Source organism: Pocillopora verrucosa, chromosome 5, assembly GCF_036669915.1.
Source record: "Pocillopora verrucosa isolate sample1 chromosome 5, ASM3666991v2, whole genome shotgun sequence".
Classification (NCBI taxonomy): Eukaryota; Metazoa; Cnidaria; class Anthozoa; order Scleractinia; family Pocilloporidae; genus Pocillopora; species Pocillopora verrucosa.
Window position 1 is genome coordinate 13300579 of NC_089316.1, and position 20303 is coordinate 13320881.

A 20303-nucleotide genomic window follows, 5' to 3' on the forward strand; every position below is an offset into this window, starting at 1 on the left:
AAATTGAATCGTAGAAGCTGACCCGGCAGGGATAGGAGACATCAAATATCCGAGAGAAAATTGAAAAACAAAATTAACCGTAATATGCACCGGAACTACGAGAATTAGTTCAGTACATTGATAAATCATATTCGTTAATATATTTAGTTAATCATTCTTCTCAATTATCAGTACTTTCCTACAGGGCTGACCCGGTTGGCTTAACATTAAAGGCAAAAAAGCTAAAAAAAATGCCTAGATGAGTTTTGGTAATACAGCCAATAAATGACATCGAGAGTTCTTGAACACTTTTCAAGAACTCTCGATGTCTTAATTTTTGGGGCTAAAATAAGTGGATGAATAAAATAATATTGCAAATAACTCATGCTGTCTGTGGTAGTCATATATAAACGCATCTAAGCATAAAGCAAACGGTGCACGAGGGACACTCTTTTTCAAAGGTGGTTCTCAGTCATTAATTAAGGTTTCCGAGCATGCGTTTTTGTGTGAGAGTTTTAATTTTTAGTACTGCAAGTCTACTCGATAGTAACGAGAAACGTGTCTTCTTAGAGTTTATAGAAAAGAAACAACAATGTTCATTACTCTGCGCTCCACAAAAAAACGATTACACAAGCTCGTTCAAACGTACTGTAGCACACAAACCTTTTATAACATACTTTGTATCTATGTACATGTTTTTATAGAGTCTAATCAGCCCTGGCCAGAGTCGCCCTCAGAACTGACTCCCGATTATCCTCAACAATTTATTCTACAAATAATTTAAAATTTATTAAATCCATAATCGTTGAAGTCTGATTGATTCCCAGCAGTGCGATTTATTCAAAAATTTTTGGCATTGATTGTACCTTTTTCTCAGCTAATGACAGGAGCCCATCAAGTAATGGGCTCCTGCCAATGAAAGAAAACAACCAATAAGATTTCAGATTTCAGCGCTGTACAAATTATGCGAGAACAAAAGTCGCACTAATTTCTTTTTTCCTTCTTATTACTCATCAATGTATTGATTAGTTTTATCGTTGATTATTCTGTTTTGTTAAAATTGCTAAAATGTGAATAAGACCGAGGTCGTGTATAAAGGCAGTGAAGGCAAAGGAATTGAAAAACTGGCAATTTCTCTTGGAGTCCCGCAATTTAATTTAAGTCTAAAATCATACTGTGGCGCTGCAGGCACGTTTGGTTTTGAAATTACACTTGAAGGAATTAAATTACTAGTACACGTTTGGTGGTTTCTTCCATTTAAAAACCTTAATCATGTTTGTCATTATGCAATTGCCACCTCAATGACAGTTGATTTGCCTACCAACGCATGTGCATTGAAAGCGGGTCTCATCGAGGTTATCCTTTAACTGTAAACGGTTAAAAGAATTCAGCTGTTAGGCTTAAAAGCTATAAAATTTAAGCCGGTTGTCGATAAAAAAGCCAACCGTAATTTTTTTTGGTTTACTTTAACGAAAATAAATTAACCGTTGGCTGTAGAATGGCCAAAACGTTAACCGTTAGACGTAAAAGCCCTTACCTCGTTATGACCTTCACGAAACCCTTTTCATGAACACTGCGGAGCCAAGATTACTTACCGCACAAAGTAAACACAAAGTAGAGATATATAGAGCGATTTTGGATTGAGTATTGTAGAAACAAAACCAAGGTCAGAGCAAGAGTGTATATACAAGGAACTAATCGGAAGAATCACATAACTGAAAGTGAGTGTGCGAAATCGGCCTTAAAGGTGGGAAATCTCGAGTGAGTTATTTTTAGTTTTGGATCTGATTGGCAATTGAGAGCCGGGATGGTGCGTGTCTTAAGGTAGTAAGTTCACAAAGCGTAGTGTGTTGAATAGCGCAGATCTATACTGCTTTGATGCTAAAATGAATTGTTTTTCCTCTTATGCGTTGTAATCATCTAACGCACGTAGATTTTCCAAAAGTCTCCTGGCGACGAGATGGTATCATTAGTCATGTCATCACAGAACCAGTAGTCTTCTCTCAAATACCAGTAGTACTTATACCCAACAAATGCAGCCCTATCGTACAACCGTTGCTCTCTTTTCTGGTTTTCCTTACTCCATTTTCCCACATGGTACCTGTTTTCGTATCCCCAACTTTCACACTGTGCTGCCAGCTTTGAGTTATCCCCGTGCATTTTTTGAAAGGACCCGCATGAAGTAGGCACTACATTTGTCTGACCGCTGAAGTACTGAACTACAACTTCGCCAGAGCTGTTAGCCACAGTGGCCACGTGGAACGTACGTCCCTGTTTCTTACTGCAGTGGAATCTAAGCTGAGTGAAATTCAAGTGTGATCTGAGATCTTGCATTGCCTTTGTTCCAATACCCATTTTGTTGCTGGTGAAGTTTCTGATCGCTCGGTATGATGAATTTAAAGTCCATCTGGTGAATGAAGTAGAGCCATCAGTTACAAAGTTTGCGACGAGAAGCCATCCTCCTGAAATAGAACAAATCGGAATTTAAAATTCTTTCAGCGTTTTAAGCCTATTTTCAATAAAAGAAATCACTCAGCTTGAATAAAAAATGAGATTTCACAATTCCAATACGAGCTCGAGATTTCTGTCGCTTGATAGTTGACAAAGACAAATCCCAAATAAACATTATGCATATGAATCAAAAGTAAATTATCTCATTGTTTCAGCAAGATCTATTAGTCGTTCAAACGACAAGAAAACCTCATATTTTTATTTTACCTTGTTTATAATAACACAATGTTCCTAATTTCTTTACTCACTATATATCACGGAATAGACAGCGAGTAAAGTAACCAATTCGAACGCAGCTTTTGTGAGAAATGGCTTGGATGTACATTTTTATTAAAAGAGATAATAAATGGTAATGTTAGCACCAAATTAAACCTTAAAAAAGTAAATATTTTCTAAAAGTTTTTCCACAGTTATGCGTAAATGATTAAGCCCAAAATTAATACGTGATTCGTAAATTTTACAGAAAGACAAGGTGAGGTGAAATTTGAAGTTTACCCTTTTGGATTTGTGACGTGTGAAATAATGTTTAAAGTGCAAGTGATGCGTGAGTTTTTCTAAACTTTTAATGAAAACTAAATTCACCCTGATTCAGCAGTTGTAAGACAAAAGAATAATCGCTTTCTTGTGAATGAGTCGTTTCCATACTTAGCTTACCTCCTTCCGTAGTCATGTCACAGAAGACTTTTATGGGCTTGCAACTGTTCTCAGGGTCGATCCAGTACTCTCCGTCCCCTATGGAGTCCAATGAGCCCCGGATGTCCTTACATGAACGAGGAGCTATCAAAATATCAAAGTCAACACTAAAGATAAACGCCGCCTGCTTCTGCTCAACTAAGAGCCAAAGCTGCTGCGACATTACTCGAGGGAGGCCCATTCATCCTACCTGGAAATCTCTCCCCGAACAACACTTCTTTACATTATATTTCTGATAATAAAGAAATAAGTTTAATTATGAGAGGGAGTAGGGATGGCGCAGTGGTGAGAGGGCTCCCTCCTAAATTTTTATGCCCGAGTTTGATTCCCGGGCCTGGTGTCACATCAGAGTCGAGTTTATTGTCAGTTCTCGTCCTTGCTCCAAGGGTTTTCACCAGGATCTTTCAACTCTTCTCCCTCCACAAAAACTAGCATTCCACTTTCCAATTTAACCTAGAAACAGCGGACGGGAAGAGCCACCAGATTTTCCTCTATAGATCAAAGTTTTATGTAGATTTCACGGGTTATAGCCAACTCCAATCCACCAAACGACTTACATAGGGAAATTATAAATCTCTAGTTCCTCAGGGCAGGTAAATAGCTTGTTTGAAAATCCCGCTTGACATGTACTTTGCCAGATTTCAGCCTAAACAAGATCTTACCATTTTGACATCTTTCTCCAGTCCAAGGAGCCTTGCACCAACATTTAAATGTTTGTTTGTTTTCGTCAAGAATGCAAGATCCGCCATTGAGACAACCAGTCATATCACATCTCTGTGAATAACATAACAATGACAATCTTCAAAATATTCAAAATAATGTTGTGACGTCAGTGGGAAACTGGCTTGAGCAAATTCGCTGAGTGGAAGGTGCCGAGATTCTTGGAACACAACTGAGCTTTCTTCTTTAATGTATCACGTTTTGCTGCTACAAAGTTCACAGTATTTTCTCCTTGATTAGTTTAAACTCTGGCTCTTAATCCAATACTTTCGACCACAACTCCAAGTACAACTCTCTATTAACAAAAAGCTATGCGCTTATATTCTCATTTTATTATTTTTATCAACCTTGGAAGATAACAACACATTTGTGCTCTATGTGAGATAGTGGCGTGCACTTATAACCATTGATAAACAGTGTAAAGCACGAAAGGCTCATAGATAAATAATAACCTTTGTAGTGAGAAAACACTGAATATTACGCTAATAAAACAGCGTAACGTCTTATGCAAATGAAATACAATGATAATTATAGAATGCGAAGTTTTTATGAGACCGAAAAGAGCCTTATTTTTGGCTCCTTCTTTATAAACAAAACACTAACACTTGCCAACACTAGTGATGTCACATCAAACTCCCGTAACTTAAAGTTTGAAATACTGATTGTTTTTATTGATTACATGACTGTTGCATTTGTAATCATCTCCTCCATTTATTGTCTATGGAATTGTCATATCAGTTGCACTATGGTCATCATTATCTTCATCTGTTTATTATAAATACTGTTATTTTCTTTTTAATAATTACTTTTTCACTTTAGATTGTGACTAAACCATTTCAGCCAAGTTCCAGTGCAACATAAGTTTTTCATGATAGTTACACATAATATGAGATAAGAGACATCAGAAAGTAAATCCAGAGAAATGACAAAAAAATACGAGAAAACGTATGAACACAATTTCTTCCCAGGTCCTACCTTGAGAAATATGGAGTATGTTACACCTTGCTCGTCTTGAAACTCGGCATCTTCGTCGAGGAATCCGTGTTGGTTTAGTTCACAAGTTCCTTGGTCGTTTTCCTTTGATGGCTTCTTGAAGTTTGTGGAAGAACAGCATGAATTTCTGAGACAGGAATGGCTGCACGACGTTAAACTGGGTGAGTTAAAACTATCAACAACATGGCTTTTCAAGCGCATGTTTTCCCGTATGGAAAACATTGCTCTACGAGAAATAGGAAGCTGTTTAGCGGCAGCGACGATTATCAAATGCATAATTCCGTGAAACACAAAAAACAACGTTTTTTGGGGGTTCATTTTTTTAGAAAAATTCAAGAAACAGATGGGAAACTGCGAATTAAAAGGATTGATTTATATTTTTAACATGCAACTTAACGCATGCTCTATGACCACTTTCTATGTCCTTTTTGCCAAATTTTTCCTTTTTTAAAAAAAAAGCATTCGCTTGTTTTTTGTTTTGTTTTGTTTTGTTTTGTTTTTTATGAAGAATAATACTTATTATTCAGCGGCGAAAACTGCTCTATATGCGACAGCCGCAAGAACAAAAAGTCAGAAAGTTTTTTCCAGTGATCATTTTCAAAGGGAACTTTAAACTGGTTGAAAGTATAATTTTAGGAATATTCACCAGGTTGGCAGTTAACAATAGCTCTTTTGACATTCGCGTATTAAACAAACTTTTAATAAAACTAGAATTTCCGTTTGCGCACTTATTTCTGGCGTTGTTAACAATGGAAACAAAACTAACGAAGCTTGAAATCCTTCATAGATAAAAGAACATCAAGCCTGGTTTCTAATATATCATACCAAGAATTAATTAAAAAATCATTCCTTGACAGCTTTGAACAGTTTAGGCCATAGTTTAGGCCACTTGCTATCATTGCATTTCTTTGAATCATTTGGGACCTTAAACAGCGAGGAAGGAAATTTCAGGGAAGACGTAGATTAAAAATTAAATACATATTTTTAGTTAGACTTTCGTGAATGGATGAATGTCTTGCAGCACCACGCTTCAACTTCAGCTTCACGTTTGGAAGTAGTGTTTTAATTCCAGACGGAAACTTAAATAATTTAATTTGCCGTCGGGATTTCCTTTCTTAATCCACGCAAATTTTGGGGATTTCACGTTGTTGTTTCGTACAAATTTTCAAAACGCACGAGCGGAGTTCTTGTTCTTGCCTATTAGATCTTTTGCTTTGTCACCTCCCCGTCGCTGTCGTGGTTTGCTAAAAGTGCCTACCTTAATTTGAATAACAATAGAAGCCAGGTGCACACAAAATGTGAGGGAACGGACCCGAGGCCATAGATAGACCAGGAGAGAATGTATGTGCCCCATCTGTAATCAGATGCTTTATGGCACCAGTTAATCACTTTTAACAAAATGCCATAAAATCTGTCAACAGTGTTCACGTTGGGCAAGAAAATTAGCTTGAATATTAGTTCGCGAATATGATCAGCCGTCTCCGAGTTGTCTGCATTCGAAATTAGCCCATGTAAGTGGCGTTTTGCATAAAATGAGCGATGGAGCTCTCCCGTTTTTATCATTTTTAAGTCTTGGGATTAAATACTTGACCAAATTTGCCCTATTAGATATTTCCTGTAGACTTTCTCCCAGGCCCTCAAAGTCAATCCATTCTGAGATGTAAACTGGGAATAACACTACGTGACCGAACGAAAAAAAGACAAACAAAGCATGGATGGGGAAACAAAGAAACTCCAGAATGACACATGACTCTTACCTCAAACTTTTTCCAACTAAGTATCCAGATATGCAAACTCACTTTTCAAAAGTTGCTATACACCCAGTTCCCCCTTAGATACCATATTGACAGGTGTCTTTCAAGAAGCCATCGCGGCACGCTTTACTTATCTCCGCAGCCATTTCTTTTACAACACAGCCTCACAAGAAGAGCGTCCCGATGGGGTACAGTTGCTTTCTCACAAAGCATCTGCACGGTAAATTTTCTCATATTTCTGTCGTTAAATTTCCATCACAATCCTAAATGTGAAGGAACCTTCGCAAGATGGACAGCCTAGGAATGAAAAGCACAAAGGATAGCTCTAGCTATGTTTTCAATTCATTAGTCACTTGTTGATCGTTTGTTTGGACTTAAATGTAGTGATGTATCGTCTTATTGCGAGAGTCCATACTTACAGAAGGGGGGGGGGGGGAAGGTTGAAAACTTGTTTCTTTCACTACTCTTTCAAGTTTCGATGAAAATCAGCAGGCCCTTAAAAGCCAGTTAAACCCTGTCATAAAATGATATTACCAGATTCTAATTAAATTTTGACAGCCGGATCGTTCATTAGTGATTATCTGACGGTGTGGATAATTCTAATTATAAAGGAAAGGAGAAGTCAAGAGTCTGTCCGCGAGAGGACCGGGCAGGCGTAACACATGCCATCTCACCGATTTCTTTCAAACTTTCACAGTTTATGAGGATCAATAAGTTATTGAAGAATCCATAATGGTTTGGGCTCGCGGCTAATCCCTGAGGTATTAGAGCCGCCACATTAAATTCCTGGGGTAAAGGCTAAAATTAGCTCGAAAAATGCACTTCCAACGAAGTCTCTCACACTAACAGAGCAATGGATTTCGATCTTATTGAGTCCAAAGGTTGTTTGACCGACGAAAAAGAGACCGCCCAAACAAGGCATGAGGAGAGCTGTAAAAAGGAAATGAGGGCCAGAGGCTGGATATGGGGTAGCTTGACGGATAGGCAACCAAAAGAAATCAATGGCGTTTTATGGCTGAGGCCCTATGTGCATAGGCGCAGCAAGAGGACCAACTAACATGCTTATGTATGGTTACCAAATGTACAAGTTTTTCCTCTTAGTTTAACGACGCATTTCTGTTTTGCGTTCAGCTTTTATTCAGCTAGAACAATGTCTTTTCAGGTAGCGTGCAGTGTCTTTTGAAATCTCTAAAACAGGTGAACTGATCGGATTCAAATTTGTACCAATACACGGACACGTACCACAGGTGTAAGAATGACGAGTTGTTTCAACATAAATCAATTGGTAAACAAAAGAGAATCGTAGAGGATAAAAGATGTCTAAAAATTTGTTTTTCTTCTTATACGGTCCGTAAGAAATGAAGTTTGCTTAGGGTTAGTCTTAATATAAGCTTTTCGAGTAATCTGATCATGTTTTTGAGGAAACTTCTGATGTTTCTTTTTTTTAATACTAGTAGTCATTCGAGGAACAGTTTAGCAGTTTTGCCTTCCAATGTAAGCGTACTGAAACCCTCTTTATAAACCTGCATAGATTACTCATGGAGACGACCCAATGTGCAAATAAAAACAAAGCAGGGAATTATAGAGCGAAGGTTGTCAAAAAAGTCGGCCAGGAAGGGCCAGACTACATATTAGAAGAGGGCAGACATTATCTGTTCCGAGATGCGAACAGTTTCCCGAGAGCGAAGCTAATGGAAAACTGTGAGCTCTGAGCTGCGAAGGATATTTTTCTTGTACTTGTCCTCAGTGGACAATATCTGTTTGTTGAAGCTCACAGTTTTCCTCGAGCTTTGCTCCAGGAAACGCATATTTTCGCATATTTTTCGCGCCAAATGGAGGCTATTGTCTCTACTTGATAATTTGGAATTTATGCATCACGTTTCACTGCGTGCGCTGCGAACACCTATTGGACTGGTGTACTCTTACGATGCTTACAAATTTCCTCTTAGTGAAACAACGCATTTCTCCTTTGTGTTCAGTCTTTATTCATTTAGAACTATGTATTTCCCATTTAGCAGACAGTGTCATTCAAAATCTTCTACACCAGTAAAATGATCAGGCTCAAATTTCCTCAACAATTTAATCTCCCAAATATTTCAAGATGTATTAAATCCATCATCGTTGTAGTTTGATTGATAACCTGCAGTGCGATTTTTTCGCAAATTTTTGGCATCGGTCGTAACTTTCTCTAAGGCAATGAGAAAAAACAACAAGTAAGATTACAGATTTCAGCGCTGTACGAATTAGGCGAGAATAAAAATCACACTAATTTCTTTTTTTTCCTTCTTATTACTTATCGATGTATTTATTAGTTTTATCGTTGATTATTTTGTTTTATTATAGCGGAGTTCGCAGAGCGTAGCCCTGTAATTATAAAAAATAGTAGTAACCCATCAAGCCGAAAAAATTTAGATGTACGACCGTATGACCGACCGTACAAAGTGCTACTTTTAACATGCGTGGTCAACTGTACTGCGGGCACGCCAACGCCACGGCTTTGTCCAGTAGTCCAGTGGTCAGTGCACTGGGCTCCGAGTCGGACGACCCTGTTTCTAGTCCTGGCCGGGGTAAGGCGTTGTGCCCTCGAGACGTGCGGGAAAAAAAATGCGAGCTCCGCTTTTAGGCTTGGCTAAATCTATATATTATCAACTATGGTGTTATACAAGGAATTCCACGTGAAAAAATACGAAAAAAAAAGTAATTTCTCTTGGAGTCCCGCAATTTTGTCTAAAATCATACATTGGCGCTGCAGCACGTTTGATTTTGAAATTGCACTTGGCGGAATTAAATTACTTCTGTAAACGTTTGGTGGTTTCTTCCATTTAAAAACCTTAATTATGTATTCATTATGCAATTGCCACCTTTATGACAGTTGATTTGCCTACAAACGCATGCGCATTGAAAGAGGGTCCATAAAGGTTTACCGTTAGCCGTAAACGGTTAAAACAATTCAGCTTTCAGGCTTGAAAGCTGTCAGAGTTACACTGGTTGTCGATAAAAAAAGCTAACCATAAATTTTTTTGTCAACTTTAACGAAAAGAAATTAACCGTTGGCCGTAGAATGGCTAAAACGTTTAGCTTGAGACGTAAAGCCCTTGCCTCATCGTGACCCTCATGAACCCTTTTTATGAACACTGCATAGCCAAGATTACTTATGTACACGACCTAACGTGCGAATAAACACAAAGTAGAGATATATAGAGCGATTTTGGATTGAATATTGTAGAAACAAAACGAAAATTAGAGGAAGAGTATTTATTTTTTTTATATATACAAGGAACTAATCAGAAGATCTCTCAGAACTGAGAGTGACTGTGCGAAATCGGTCTTAAGGGCGGGAAATTTCGGCTTATTTATTTTTAGTTTTGGATCTGATTGGCAATTGAGAGCCGGGATGGTGCGTGTCTTAAGGTAGAAAGTTCACAAAGCATAGTGTTGTCCAAAAGGTGAAAAAGCTGTACCACGCCTCCTTATTAACTCACGGTTTATTCACTTGATTTAACGATTTTACTACAACGCCTCGGTTAACTCCCACTAACAACTCTCGGCTTATTCCGAGGAAACACACACAAAACGTCCCGTCGTAAGCAGGTGGAATAGCGCCATATATGGGGCGATAAAACACGTGCCGCATACATGTTAGTTTGGCTATGTATAGATAAACGAAATCACTAATAAATATCAGTCAACTCAGACAAGAATAATTAACGTATCGTACAGTTTCCAACAGTGTGACGAATAGCGCAGATCTGTATATACTGCTTCGATGCTCAAATCAAAATTGCTCTTACTCTTGTGCGTTTTAATCATTTAACGCACGTAGATTTTCCAAAAGTCTCCTGGCGACGAGATGGTATCATTAGTCATGTCATCACAGAACCAGTAGTCTTCTCTCAAATACCAGTAGTACTTATACCCAACAAATGCAGCCCTATCGTACAACCGTTGCTCTCTTTTCTGGTTTTTCTTTCCCCATTTTCCCACATAGTACCTGTTTTCATGTCCCCACCTTTCACACTGCGCTGCCAGCTTTGATTTATCCCCGCGCATTTTTTGAAAGGACCCGCATGAATTAGGCACTACATTTGTCTGACCGCTGAAATACTGAACTACAGCTTCGCCAGAGCTGTTAGCCACAGTGGCCACGTGGAACGTACGTCCCTGTTTCTTACTGCAATGGAATCTAAGCTGAGTGAAATTCAAGTGTGATCTGAGATCTTGCATTGCCTTTGTTGTAATACCCATTTTATTGCTGGAGAAGTTGCTGATCGCTCGGTATGATGAATTTAAAGTCCATCTGGTAAATGAAGTAAAGCCATCAGTCACAAAGTTCGCGACGAGAAGCCATCCTCCTGAAATAAAACAGAACGGAATGTAAAGTTCTTTTTAAGCCTATTTTCAATGAATGAAATCACTTAGTAATTTGTTCGCTGTTACAGGGTGAAACTGTCGGTAGAGGGTAAGGTAGCTATTAGCTGAGTTTTTCCAAAGGTTCATACTTGTCACGTGATTAAGATCAAAATGATGATGTGATACATAAGTTTTACAGAAAGGCAAGGTAAGCTGAAATTTGAAGTTTACCCTTTTAGATTTTTGAGGGGTGAAATACTCTTTCAAGTACTCGTAACGTGTGAATTTTTCGAAATGTTTAATGAAAACTTAGTTTACCTTGATCTAGCATTTATAGGACAGAAGACTGATCGCTTTCTTGTGAATGAGCTGTTTTCATACCAAGCTTACCTCCTTCCGTTGTCATGTCACAGAAGACCTTCACAGGCTTGCAACTGTTCTCAGGGTCGATCCAGTACTCTCCGTCCCCAATGGAGTCCCATGAGTCCCGGATGTCCTTGCATGAAAGAGGAGCTATCAAAATATTAGAGTCCACACTTAAGCCTCAGCCGATAAACGCCCCCCAGCTTCTGCTCAACTAAGAGCGAAAGCCACCGGGACATTACTCGAGAGAGAGGCCCATTCACTCTACCTTGATATATTTTCCCAGAAAACACCTCTTTACGTTCTATCTCGGAGAATAAAGAAATAAGCTTAACTATAAGAGAGAGTATGGATGGCGCAGTGGTGAGAGCGCTCGCCTCCTACCGCTGTAGCCCGGGTTTGATTCCCGGACCTGGTGTTACATCTGAGGCGAGATTATTGTCGGATCTCGTCCGAGGGTTTTTCTCCAGATCTTCCGGTTTTCTTCCTCCACGAAAGCCAACATTCCAATTTCCAATTTGACCTGGAAACAGTGGACAAGAAGAGCCACCAGATTCTCTGCTATAGATCAAATGTTACGTAAATTTTACAATGAAGTTATAACAAACTCTAATCCACCAAACGACTTACATAGTCTAAATCACTAGTGCCTCAGGGCAGGTAAACAGCTCAGTTTGCTGAAAATCCTGCTTGACATGTACTATGCCAGATTTCAGCTTAAAAGAGATCTTACCATTTAGACATCTTTCTCCAGTCCAAGGAGCCTTGCACGAACATTGAAATGTCTGTTTGTTTTGGTCAAGAACGCAGGATCCACCATTGAGACAACAGGTCGTATCACATCCCTATGATTAACATAACAATGATAATCTTCAAATATTCAAAATAATACAGCAAGATGTTTTGCGTCTTGTCACGAGCGGGGGACAAAGAAAAAATTCTGAGTTCCTATAAAGAATGGAACCTCAAACCTTCGGATTCCGCGCTGCGATGCTGTACCACTGAGCCACAGAGACTCTATGGTGAACGACGCCCATTATGATGTTCATATGTGACACGCGTCCTGCATACTTCTAGGATCAGCGATGTCGATAGCGCCATGTCTATAAATATTTATTCTTATCCTATTCAAAATAATGTTGCGAAGTCAGTGGGGAAACTGGTTGAGAGGCAGGTGCCGAGATCCTTGGATCACAACTGAGCTTTCTACTTCAAAATAATATGTTTTGATGCTACATCAAGTCTAACTCTAAATCCAACCTCAAATACTTTCGACCACAACTCCAACTACACCCATTATTAACAAAAAGCTATTCGCTTACATTCTCATTTGATTATTTATCAACCTTGGAAAATAATACCACACCTGTGCTCTATGAGAGATAAGCCATTCCCAGCAAGTTTCAGTGCAACATAAGTTTATTATGATAGTTTCACATATATATGTATAAGATAACAAAGATCAGAAACTGAAGTAAATCCAAAGAAATGACAAAAAAATACGAGAAAAATGTATGAACATAAATTTTTCCTATATCCTACCTTGAGAAACACGGAGTATGTTACACCTTGCTCGTCTTGAAACTCGGCATCTTCGTCGAGGAACCCGTGTTGGTTTAGTTCACAAGTTCCTTGGTCGTTGTCCCTTGATGGCTTCTTGAAGTTTGTGGAAGAACACCATGAATTCCTGAGGCAGGAATGGCTGCACGACGTTAAACTGGGTGAGTTAAGACTCTCAACAATATGGCCTTTCAAGCGCACGTTTTCCTGTGTGGAAAATATTGCTCTACGAGAAATAGGAAACTGTTTAGCAGCAGCGACGATTGCCAAATGCATCATTCCGTGAAGCAGAAAAAACCAAGTCTTTTTGGCGTTCATTTTTTTAAACAGAAATTCAAGAAACAGATAGGAAAATGCGAATTAAAAAGGTTCATGCCACTTAACGCATGCGCAAAGACCACTTTCTATGTCATTTTTGCCGATAAAATATAAATCTTTGCTTGTTTTTTATTTTGTTTTGTTTGTTTTTCTATAGTAAATAAAACTTGTCATTCGGCGGCGTCAGCTGCTATGATATGTACATATATATGTGTGTGTATATGGCATCAGCCTCAAGAACAAAAAGTCAGAAAGTTTTTTCAGCGTTTTTCAGCGTTTTTTCATATTCAAAGAGTACTTTAAACTGGTTGAAACTATAAATTAGGCATATTCACCAGGTTGACAGTTAACAAGAGCTTTTTTGACATTTTCCTGTTATACAAACTTCTGATAAAATTAGCATTTCCGTTTGCGCACTTATTTCCAGCGTTGCTAACGATGAAAACAAAACTAGCGAGGCTTGAAATCCTCCACAGATAAAAGAACAACAAGCCTGGTTTCTAATGTATCATACCAAGAATTAATTACAAATTCTTTCTTTTGAAAAGGACGGCTTAGGACAAAGTTTCAAAATGCACGTGCGGAGTTGTTGTTTTGCCCATTAGATCTTTTGTTTTGCCACATTCTCGTTTCCGTTGCCGTCATGATTTGCTTAAGGTGCTTACCCCAATTTGAATAGCAAAAGGGACCGGGTGTACAAGATGTGAGGGAATTAACTCACGGCCATAGGTAAACCAGGAGAGAATGAATGTGCCCCATGTGTAATCAGATGCTGTATGGCACCAGTTTATCGCTTTTAACAAAATGCTATGAAATCTACGTTGTTGGGCAAGCAAATTAACTGGAATAATAGTTCGCGAATATGATGATCAGCCGTTTTCGATTAACAAGCAGATGTAGCAGATGGTAAATATTCACACTAGTTACGTCCACTACGAAGAATAATTTTTAGATAACCATGAAGTACTGCATATCAAATATGCCAAGAGTTTTGCAATGTCTTGCGTTTTTACGATGTATATTATGTTTGAATGACCAGACGTAGGAAAATTTCTATGACGGTTACAACATGGACTTTCATTGTGGGAAGATAATGCCTTATATTTTCTGTCTGTTCTCTTCGAAGCCGTTGTTTGGCCACATCCGTTGCGTGACAAACCAAACAAGAGATCAAGAGGGATTAATTTTTTCATCGGTGGATTGGATTCGAAATCGCTAATCAGTATGGTAAATTTACTAACTCATCGCAAGGAAGGGTTATTCTATACAGAGGGAAAAAAACCTGCCACTAAAGAGCATTTCCTCGATCTTTTATTGAAAACTTAACAGTGGAAGCAAATTTTAACACACAAAAAGAGAGACCTTGTTCTTTACCTATTGCTGTACTTCCACGATCCTAAGGGAAACTGTACAAAGTAAAAAAGAGCACATTATAGGATAGGAATAGAGTCATTGCATGATTGAATATTTCTGATATATATATATATATATATATATATATATATATATATATATATATATATATAAGTATGTATATGGGATCAATATCAGTATCTGGGCCGAAGGCGCTATGTAACAGAGCCATTTAAATTTACGGCAAAACAGCTTATATAAAACAGTACTAGTAAACAACCCTTATGTAATTAAGGTCAAATGAATAGCCTTATGTAATAAATGTTTTTAAAATGTACGACCTTTAAGTTTGTAAAAAGCACCCGTTAAAAGTTCGTAAAATGCGACTGTTAAATGTTCGTAAAATGCGGCTGTTTAATGTTCGTAAAATGCGACTGTTAAATACTCGTAAAATGCGACTGTTAAATGTTCGTAAAAATACGTTAAATGCTCGTAAAATGCGACTAAATGTTCGTAAAATGCGACCGTTAAATGTTCGTAAAATGCGACTCTTAAATGTTCGTAAAAATACGTTAAATGTTTGTAAAATGCGACTAAATGTTCGTAAAATACGACCGTTAAATGTTCGTAAAATGCGACTCTTAAATGTTCGTAAAAATACGTTAAATGTTCGTAAAATGCGACTAAATGTTCGTAAAATGTTGGTGTTAAATGTTCGTAAAAATACGCCCGTTATATATTTGCTAAATGCGACGGTTAAAAGTTCGTAAAATGCGACTCTTAAATGTTCGTAAAAATACGACCGTTAAATGTTCGTAAAATGCAGCTGTGAAATGTTCGTAAAATGCAGCTGTGAAATGTTCGTAAATGCGACTCTTAAATGTTCGTAAAATGCGACTCTTAAATGTTCGTAAAATGTGACTCTTAAATGTTCATAAAATGCGACCGTTAAATGTTCGTAAAATGCGACTCTTAAATGTTCGTAAAAATACGTTAAATGTTTGTAAAATGCGACTAAATGTTCGTAAAATACGACCGTTAAATGTTCGTAAAATGCGACTCTTAAATGTTCGTAAAAATACGTTAAATGTTCGTAAAATGCGACTAAATGTTCGTAAAATGTTGGTGTTAAATGTTCGTAAAAATACGACCGTTAAAAATACGTTAAATGTTCGCAAAATGCGACTAAAATGTTCGTAAAATACGCCCGTTAAATGTTCGTAAACTGCAACCGTGAAATGTTCGTAAAATTTTTAAAATTGCGTAAACTACGACTGCTACGTGTTCGTAAAATGCGCCCGTTAAAGTGTTTATTTTCATATTCAGTGTTAGTTATAAGACATTTGAGAAAGCGTGCTTTATAAGACATGTAAGACATCGTGCTTTATAATACATTGGAGACCTCGTGCTTTATAAGACATATGAGACATCATGCTTTATAAGACATTTGAGACATCGTGCTTTATAAGACATATGAGACCTCGTGCTTTATAATACATTTGAGACCTCGTGCTATATAAGACATATGAGACCTCGTGTTTTATAACACCTTTGAGACATCGTGCTTTATAATACATTTGAGACCTCGTGCTTTATAAGACATATGAGACCTCGTGCTTTATAATACATATGAGACCTCGTGCTTTATAAGACCTTTGACTCATCGTGCTTTATAATACATTTAAGACATCGTGCTTTATAATACATATGAGACATCGTGCTTTATAAGACATATAAGACATCATGCTTTATAAGACATGAGACATCGTGCTTTGTAAGACATTTGAGACATCATGCTTTATAAGACATATAAGACATCGTGCTTTATAAGACATTTGAGACATCTTGCTTTATAAGACATAAGACATCGTGCTTTATAAGACATTTGAGACATCGTGCTTTATAAGACATATAAGACATCGTGCTTTATAAGATCTTTGAGACATCGTGCTTTTTAAGACCTTTGAGACATCGTGGATTTTAAAACTTGTGGGACATCGTGCATTTTACGACTTCTGGGACATCGTGCTTTTTAAGACACTCGAGTCATCGTGCTTTTTTAGCTCATTTAAGACATCGTGCTTTTTGAGACCTTTGACACATCGTGCTTTTTAAGACCTTTGACACATCGTGCTTTTTATGACATTCGAGACATCGTGCTTTTTAAGACACTTGAGATGTGCTTTTTAAGACATTTGAGACATCGTGCTTTATAAGACATTTGTCACATCGTGCTTTATAAGACAGCACATCGTTCATTTTACGACGTTTGAGACATCGTGCTTTTTAAGACATTTAAGACATCGTGCTTTTTAAGACACTTGAGTCATCGTGCTTTTTAGCTCAATTAAGACATCGTGCTTTTTGAGACCTTTGACACATCGTGCTTTTTAAGACCTTTGACACATCGTGCTTTTTAAGACCTTTGACACATCGTGCTTTTTATGACATTTGAGACATCGTGCTTTATAAGACATTTGTCACATCGTGCTTTGTAAGACATATAGCACATCGTGCATTTTACGACGTTTGAGACATCGTGCTTTTTAAGACATTTGAGACAACGTGCCTTTCAAGTCATTTAAGACAGCGTGCTTTGTAAGACAATTGATACATCGCGCATTTTAAGACATTTGAAAGCTCACATTTTTAAAAAAATTATTGAGAGCTCGTGCTTTGTAAGGTGTCGGGATATCCCTGGTGTATATGAGGATGCTGTAATGTTCTGGTTTAAAAATTGACAATAGAATCGACAAGCGCGCCCCATACTTAACACTCTTAACACTCTTTATGACGATAGCAAAATCTTTGGAGTGTTTGGTGGTATGAGATAACAGCTTGCATTCCTTTTCGGCGCTCTCAATAGTCATTAACGTTGTTACTAATTTCCCCCGGGATCTAACCACGATAATTACATAATTACTTTTCAATTAAACGCACTCCCTCATTTGGAATTTTTAATTTTTTACACAATAAAGATCACTCATTTTTCGCTTAAGAATAAGTATTATGTAAACCTTTGACTTACGCTTACTGTGGATATCTGTATCGATAGGAGGCCGCAGACAAAGGAAAACAACGTGAGCGTGAGGTAAGTAGATAAGAGCAGGTACCTGGTAGATTTGAAGAGTCTTAATCGTTTGTGTTTTCGCATGAAAACAGCGACAATAAGTGTAATTTGCATCTCCAATTTGATATGATACCGCAAACGAAGGTTATGAAAGCAAAGTTCTGAAAATACCCTGCAGAATGCTTATAATGATCGCTGATTTAAATAAATTTGAGATTAGATTTCCCGTGACAACTTTTTCTAAGCGTAACGGTAGAAAGATAGCTCTGCATAAAATTTCCCTTACTAAACATTTCAAGGCTAGGCAACTGAAACACTTAGATCTATTGCAAGCCAACCATAGATGAATACATAATTCTTACAAAAATGTTCATAGGCAGAGGAGGAAGAAGGAGACCTTGATGTCACCGAACCAGACAGTGAATGGGTAATTGCTTTTGCACTAATATTCACAGCCACTTTGGACACTTTCTATGTCAGGTGCATACCCTGTATTGATCTAAAATACCTTTTCTATATATAATAAAAATTGGCTTTGAATGATGCACGACCAGTTCAGGGCGTGAAATTGCGCCTAATACATGCGGCAATGCGCCTAAATTTTTCACTTTGGCGACCAAATCCTGAAAGTTAGTCGCCAAATTGGCGACTAGAACGTTTCATCATAACCTTACCAAGAGATATAGTGAATTAAAAAGATTTGCAAAGATAAATCGGCGGAAAACTTCCTCGTTAAGTTTGTTTCCGAAACGTAGCACATGCATCTCGATGGATAACTAGACGCCATCTTGGATTTAGATGAGCCTGAACGTTGTATATCATCCATCCTAGTGTCCACTTTGTAGCACGTTAATTTTTGAGGGTCTTTCTAGCACGCTGACAGCGTAAAGAAAGATTTTGTTTGTCTTTGAAAATGGCGACCAACTTTTTTTGAATTGGCTACCACTTTGAAGAATTTAGGAGCCAAGTGGCTATCAGAAAAAAAAGTTAATTTCACGCCCTGCCAGTTGCTAAATAATAGAGAGTAGATATAATCTACCAATTCCTTGCCTATTGAATCTTGATCATCTGGTTCTATCAACAGAGTTGATATGGCAAATTGATCACAGTAAGGGGAATGTAAAGTCATAACTAAACCCTTAATTCAACAGTCTGGACCTTTTAGAGCATAGCTAAAATTACACGACTAAATTGATTTAATAGTACTTTTGAACTTTGCTTGCGTCGGGCAAAAATACAACGAAAGTTTAGTTTTACTTCACACGTGAAGCTGAGGGGAAAAGGACTGTCTTTCCTTGGAGCTTGCTGGAGAGGACGGCTGTTAACTTTGAACAATATTAAATCCTAGGTTCGTCAAAAAAGAATCCAGGCGCTGACCCGCAATGAGGTTAGATGTATTTATATCTTTTAAAAACTGATGGTTAAATTGATGGAATTACGAACATTTAAATACACCTTTGATCAGGAAAACATTGGACCTCCTAGATAGTTTTACTTGAATTAGTTAATTCATTGGCGTCAACGTGACCATCATATCTCTCATTATGCTTATATTCCAACAGCTGCCGGCGGGACCCGCAACAAATTTTGATGAAGTAAGTATAATTGTCTATGACTCTGGAGAGAATTATAGACACTTCATTTTAGAGAGATTTAATTTTTTTTATGTTATTATTGTTTTTCATATTATTTTTAAATGTGTTCAGCATATTCTAAATACATGCTGCCACATTTAGGGAGAGGCATATGGCATTCAAGATGACAGCGATGATAGTGGAACGGTAAGATGTGTTTGCATAGTATAAATCTCGATCTCAATGATAGTGGAACGGTAAGAAGTGTTCGCATGATACAAAAAATCAATGTTAATTCCAAATTTTCAGTTTCGTTGCATTTGGAAGTTTTGGGTTTTTTCTCTTTAGCTCCAATAGTTTTGTTTTGATATTTTTGTTTTTAGATCGATCATGTTCATTTTTTGTTTGTTTGTTTTTTCTGGTTTTTCAGCATGGTGGTTTAACCCCTTTGATTTTCCGATAGTACTAAGTCGTTAGGTTTTAAGTAGTACTTCCATAGCATTCGCTTTAAACAAGTGATTTACAAAAAGAAACACGTGGTGGCCAGCACCATTTCAACGAGGTACAGAAGCGATTAGGGATGAGAACACAATGGGGTACTTGAAACCAAGGCACGAACGGTGCCGACTTCATGGGGTTTGTCCTGAACGATTATTACCGTAAGTTTGGGGATTTGATTCAGAATTGAAATCTCGTACTCTGCTTTTGTTCGCAGGTGACTTTCAGAACAGAATAAGAACAGTCCAAGAAAAGAAAACAGTCCAAGAAAAGTCGTTTTTTCAAATTTATTCTTTGTTGTAGTTATTAAAAACGTAAAGAAAATGAAATTTGTTATCTCTTTCTCTATGACCTAATAATTAAATTACATCCACTTTAAGTAAACAGGTGTTGGGTGCGTGATAAGACGAGCCGAAAAAAGTGTTTCGTGTCTCAGAAATTCAGTGATGATGGCCAAACCCAGTTGATACCCTACCCCCTAACAATATAGGCAATCTTCAAATTATTTCCCATTGTTCATTATTTCCTGGCACTCTAAGTGTAAGATTCCTAAATCAATTCATTGAC

At 37.6% G+C, this 20303-nt stretch overlaps 2 protein-coding genes and 1 long non-coding RNA gene across 3 annotated transcripts; 1 reads left to right on the forward strand and 2 right to left on the reverse strand.

Annotated features, from left to right (window-relative positions):
- Window positions 1-1899: 1899 nt before the first annotated feature.
- On the reverse strand, window positions 1900-5172 carry LOC131784520 (uncharacterized). The gene is made up of 4 exons (XM_059101336.2): window positions 4879-5172; window positions 3846-3957; window positions 3145-3267; window positions 1900-2441 (listed from the first exon to the last, which is right to left on the reverse strand). The coding sequence occupies exons 1-4, from the start codon at window positions 5170-5172 to the stop codon at window positions 1900-1902; spliced, it is 1071 nt and encodes a 356-aa protein (XP_058957319.2).
- A 4976-nt stretch (window positions 5173-10148) lies between these two features.
- LOC131784513 (uncharacterized) lies at window positions 10149-13291 on the reverse strand. The gene is made up of 4 exons (XM_059101324.2): window positions 12906-13291; window positions 12097-12208; window positions 11391-11513; window positions 10149-11002 (listed from the first exon to the last, which is right to left on the reverse strand). Exons 1-4 carry the CDS (start codon window positions 13239-13241, stop codon window positions 10461-10463), a joined length of 1113 nt encoding a protein of 370 aa, XP_058957307.2. The 5' UTR covers window positions 13242-13291; the 3' UTR covers window positions 10149-10460.
- Window positions 13292-17567: 4276 nt separating this feature from the next.
- Window positions 17568-20056, forward strand: LOC136281300 (uncharacterized). The gene is made up of 6 exons (XR_010717665.1): window positions 17568-17685; window positions 18041-18091; window positions 19013-19051; window positions 19227-19259; window positions 19401-19445; window positions 19954-20056. It is a non-coding gene; the product is annotated as an uncharacterized lncRNA (long non-coding RNA).
- Window positions 20057-20303: the final 247 nt, after the last annotated feature.